We start from the raw sequence: 5,823 nt of genomic DNA on the forward strand, positions 1-5,823 counted from the left end.
AAGAAATAGTGAGAACTTTGAATGTACTACGTCTTATAACTATGAGACAACAGGGGAATACACAGAACCGACAACAACCGAGCCTACAGAACATGTTGAATTAGATGTTGAACACGTTGAACAGGTTGAACCAGTTGTTGAAGAGGTGGAATCAGTTATTGGAAATGTTGAACCAGGCGCAGCAGAGACAATCGGAAGGTATTCCCTCCCTCCAAGAGAAAATAGAGGAATTCCTCCTAAGAGATACTCTCTAGAAAAGGTGGCTCCAAGGTCTAGGTACCCTGTGGCAAACATTGCCACTGGAAACTTGTCTAAGTAAGCTAAAGCTTTTGCCGCTGCCTTGTGTTCAGAACAAATGCCATCTACAACACAGGAAGCCTTGAAATCTGAAGAATGGAAAAAGGCCATGGAGACCGAAATGGAAGCACTCAAGAAGAATAACACGTGGGAGAAATGCACCCTTCCACCAGGAAAGAAACCAGTGGGATGTCGGTGGGTTTTTTCAGTCAAACACAGACCTGATGGCACGATTGAAAGATACAAAGCACGGCCGGTTGCAAAGGGTTATACTCAGACTTATGGAATCGACTACTCTGAAACCTTCTCCCCAGTAGCCAAGATCGATACAATCAGAGTCCTTTTTTCTATAGCTGCCAATAAAGGTTGGCCTCTTCATCAGTTTGATAATGCCTTCCTTCACGGAGAACTAAACGAGGAGGTCTATATGGACACTCCACCAAGATTCCATGAGGATTTGAAGGCTGGAGAAACATGTCGGTTGAAGAAATCTCTGTATGGGCTTAAGCAGTCTCCTAGAGCTTGGTTTGGAAGGTTTACCCTTACTATGAAGAAATATGGCTTCAAACAAAGCAACTCTGATCATACCCTATTTTTGAAACGTGGGGGCAGTATTATGACCTGTTTAATTATCTACGTTGATGACATGATACTTACGGGAAACGATGAAGAGGAAATGTCAATGTTAAAAGATAAACTTTTTTCGGAATTCGAGATGAAAGATCTGGGAAGATTGAAGTACTTTCTTGGAATTGAAGTTTTAAGATCTAAACCCGATTTTTATCTGTCAGAAGAAATATATCCTTGATCTGCTAGCCGAAACCGGAATGATTGAGTGCAGACTGGCGGACACCCCAATGGTTGTTAATCACGGCCTACACATGGAAGATGGAGCAGAACTAGCAGATAAGGAGAAATATCAACGAATGGTGGGAAAACTGATATACCTCTCCCACACTCGTCCAGATATAGCTTATGCAGTAGGAGTGGTGAGTCAGTTTATGCACCAGCCCCAAGCGAGCCACATGGAAGCAGTATTAAGAATCATCAGGTATCTCAAGGGAACAGCAGGTCATGGTATACTATTTAAATCAAATGGGCACTTAGAAATCCAAGCTTATACAGACGCCGACTGGGCAGGGGATAAAGGAACGAGAAGGTCAACCTCATGATACTTCACCATGGTCGGAGGAAATCTAGTTACTTGGAGAAGTAAAAAACAAAAGGTAGTCGCCCTATCTAGTGCAGAAGCCGAATTCCGAGGGGTTGCACGTGGCCTAGCAGAGATTCTGTGGATTCGCAAGCTCCTAACTGAGATTGGCTTTCTTCCTACTATAGCAACCAAAATCATGTGTGACAATAAAGCTGCTATACAGATCTCAGAAAATCCTGTCCAACATGATCGAACAAAACATGTAGAGGTAGATCGACACTTCATCAAGGAGAAATTGGAGGAAGGTATCATAGAGCTCCCATATGTACAGTCAAAAGATCAACTCGCAGATATTCTCACAAAAGTTGTCAACGGGAACGTTTTGAGTAGCTGCTTGAGCAAGTTAAGTATTGGTGATCCCACTACTCAACTTGAGGGGGAGTATCGGAAAGTGAATGATGTGTCGTAGTGTAGGGGCTAAATATGTAACTTGGTGTTCTATATAAACACCATTTCTTTGTAACCCTATTTTTTGTACAATACAATTCAACCCCAATTACTGTGTTTGTGCTATACTAGACAACAGTGGATTCCGTACGTCGTATTTATCAATCATGAGTTGTAACTAGACACACTTTATTTCTATCGTAAACAAAATAAACACAAGACAAAAATCACCTTAGAAATGAAAAATCCAATACACTATTCGTTTGTCATTGTCCCTAAAAGCATTTCGGTCACGTTGTTTACCAGAAAAACAATATAATTGCAAATATCTCAATAACATATTCCTTTAAACACACCCAATATATTATTCAACCGGACAATAACGGCAACCGAACGGACCCTATATTCCTTCAACATCATTACTATATAAACTAATGATGACAATTCATTATCCTAGTAAAGCTATCATTACTCATTAGTGCTATAATAGGTAACCGTAATCCTTAAACATCGGACCCATAATTCAGCAATCTAGTCTAGGATCACGTTATGTGTTCCTAATTTACGTTATATTTTGTGTCACACATCTATCCAATCACCTACTGCCACGTCAGCCTCCCACATGTTATTTAAACATTTCGATATAAGACATTTAGTTAACTTTTGCTTGAACGGTTTTGCTGCTACGATCCACTGAAATTCAGCTTTGTGTTGCTCAGATTCGTAAAAAAAAAAAAACAATTATCCTATGGCATCCTGCTTATTTGTTGTCATAGTGGTCTTGCTAATCTCTTCGGCGCACGCGCAACCGACGTGCGCCACTCAAAAGTTCACGAACAAGGAACAATACGACCGATGTGTCGACTTGCCTCAATTGGGTTGTTATCTCCACTGGTCGCTTGATACCGCAAGAAACACGGTGGCAATTGTGTTTATCGCCCCACCAGCAACGCCCGACGGGTGGGTTTCATGGGCGATCAACCCGACGGGCGAAGGGATGGTGGGTTCGCAGTCGTTGATCGCGTATACAGCCGCTAACGGGTCAATGGTTGTGAATACGTATAATGTAAGTTCGTATGGGGGTGTAGTGAAAGGGAAGTTGGATTTCGATGTGATGGATATGAAGGCGGAGCATTCGGATGGTGTGATGAGGATATTTGCGACGGTCGAGTTGCCGGAAAATGGGCGGACGAAGGTTAATCAAGTGTGGCAAGTGGGAGGGGCGGTGACGGAGGAGGGAGTTCCGGTGAGACATGCTTTTGGACAAGGGAATTTGGGGTCTAAAGGTATTTTGGACTTGTTGAGTGGGGAGATTTCGGGTGGTGGAAGTGGGAATTCCAAAACAAAGAAGAGGAATGTAAGTATTTGTTTATATGGTAGGTGTATAAACGAGCTCGAGCCCAGGGGCGGATTTAGGCCACTTTTGTGGGTTCTCGGGAACCTATTCGGTTTAGAAAAAATGGGAAAAATTAGTGAGAACCTCGTATGATTTGGAAAAAAAAAAATAGTGAGAATTAGTGAGAGTCTACCAAAAGGAACCCAGTGAAAAAAGTTCTTAAATCCGCCACTGCTCGAGCCCAGATTTACATATCGAGTTCAAACTAGATCGTGAGCGTAAAAAAGTTCTTTTATTTTTACTTGTATAGTTTGTATTTAAACTATCAAATATATATTTTTATGATAATTAACATATATATTAATTCTGAGAAAAATATATAAACTACACATATATAAATGAAATATTTATGTAACTAGTAAATAGTAAACGCGCCTAACTTTGAGCTTGAAAAACTATTCACGTATCCAGCTCGAGCTTTAAAACTAAAACTCGAAACTCTTTTAACTTCAACGCGTTGAATGAACCTAGAAGAGCTCAGGCTGAATTTTGTGACTACACAATGCAAAGTGAAGATAATTTTTTGTTGTTCAGATTCATGGGATTCTGAATGCGATGAGTTGGGGTGTTCTTTTTCCGGTGGGGATAATGATCGCTAGATACCTGAGAACTTTCCCAGCGGCTGATCCGGCATGGTTTTACTTACATGGGTCCTTGCAAGTTTCTGCTTATGGTATCGGGGTTGCCGGCTGGGTAACCGGATTAAAGCTCGGAAGTGAATCAAAAGGTGTCGAATACACCGCTCACCGGAATATTGGGATTACTCTCTTTTGTCTTGCAACACTCCAGGTAAAAGGAAAACTTATTGCTTATGAGACCCACAAAACACGATACAAAATTATCAGGTTTTAGTTTGTCATATCTAATTTGTTGTTCGTGTTGACTTATCTAGTTACACAGTTGGCCTATTTAACTAGTTTAGTTAAATGGGTCAATGCGCCAACCCAGTTACGACCAGTTTAACCCATTCATTACAACTACCGGCCCATTTGACACGTTTGCAAATTGACTGCTGCCCTTCATCCCCATATACTCGTTTAGATATATTGGTTAACCCTGTCCTGTTCGAGTTACGTGTTTTTAAGTGTCTCGGTGTTAGATAGGGCCAGCCCGTTTGGCTTATCAACCTAGGCTAAGGCCTAGGGCCACCAAAAAACAAAGGCCTGTAATATTTTTTTTCTTTTCATATATCAGACTTGTTTTTTGTCCCATTAAAACAACGTTCTAGTCCCAAGATTTAGGATTTTAATTCAGGAGTCCACATTGTCCGCGCGCGCTTCATCCCCGAATCCAAAAGCAGCGCCGCAACACACAACCTTCATTACCTGCGGCGTCTTTTGAGTAACCAATGTGAAACCGATTGCGGATTTAACGAATAGGGCCGACAATAGGAAAAATCATTGCTATGGTTATTCAATGAACCAAATCTCAATCTCAATTGTTGATTGTATTTATACCAATTCAATAGGGCCTCGACTTTGTAGTTCGCTTAAGGCCTCCAAAAACGTTGGAACGACCCTGCGTGTTAGGGTCGATTTCTCTGACATAAATAAATACATAGATCGTGTTCGAGTTCGACGACTCAACTAGCCAACCTGATCCGATTGATACTAACAAGTTGGGTTCTATTAACAATTTGGTGGGTTTTATATAGGTTCTTGCATTGTTCTTGAGACCAAAAAAGGGGCACAAAATCAGATTTTATTGGAACATATACCATCACGGAACAGGGTTTGCAGTGGCTATTCTTGGCATCCTGAATGTGTTCAAGGGTCTTGAGATTTTATCACCTTCAAGCAAGTGGAGATTATCCTACATAATTATAATATCATCTTTAGGTATTATTGCAATCATTTTGGAAGCATTTACATGGATTGTTGTGTTGAAAAGGAAGTCCAACAAGGCTACCAAACCCAATGGCAATGGTGATACTAGGCGACAATCATCGGCACCTTAATATTTTTTTGGTTCATTCGTTAATTTTTGAAACATGGTCGATGGTGATTTGTGTGTTTTTAGGAGTCATTAGTTTCTTTTGTACAATAGATCATTCTACATGCGATATGGTTTATTGTTGGTATGTTGTTATGCTTTTTAAGTTCCATTTTTTTCTAAAGTATAATTTGTTTTTGTTTAGGATTTGATGCTTGTTAGTTGCATGTGTTGGACAGTTCTGTTTTAGGCATAATGGAAAACATGAAAACATACCTGATTGCATCAGTACAGACCAGCAGAGAATCCAGATGTAGTCGCAGCATCAGGTTCGACATGATTGTCAGCTTGATCTGGTTCCTCCTTAGGGTGCAATCTAATGATGGTGATAAGAGAAACCGATAAAGGGTAATCGGTTGGGAGAAAGAGGTTGATTGATGTTATGAGAGTAATCAAGTTGTCTAACCTTGAAACCTCTATATTAGTCTCCTTATATAAGCACCCAGGAGGAAACCCTAATTAGTTAATAAGGGTAATTAGGCCCATCAACAATTACCAACTAAATATATAATAGGATTGTTATATATTTTGATCCATA

The 5,823-nt window shown here is 40.4% G+C and overlaps 1 protein-coding gene across 1 annotated transcript; it reads left to right on the top strand.

Annotated features, from left to right (window-relative positions):
* The first annotated feature begins 2,413 nt into the window (after positions 1-2,413).
* On the top strand, positions 2,414-5,429 carry LOC110871360 (cytochrome b561 and DOMON domain-containing protein At3g25290). Its single transcript, XM_022120168.2, has 3 exons — positions 2,414-3,254; positions 3,828-4,082; positions 4,948-5,429. Exons 1-3 carry the CDS (start codon positions 2,646-2,648, stop codon positions 5,248-5,250), a joined length of 1,167 nt encoding a protein of 388 aa, XP_021975860.1. The 5' UTR covers positions 2,414-2,645; the 3' UTR covers positions 5,251-5,429.
* The last annotated feature ends 394 nt before the right edge of the window (positions 5,430-5,823 follow it).

Source organism: Helianthus annuus, chromosome 8, assembly GCF_002127325.2.
Source record: "Helianthus annuus cultivar XRQ/B chromosome 8, HanXRQr2.0-SUNRISE, whole genome shotgun sequence".
Classification (NCBI taxonomy): Eukaryota; Viridiplantae; Streptophyta; class Magnoliopsida; order Asterales; family Asteraceae; genus Helianthus; species Helianthus annuus.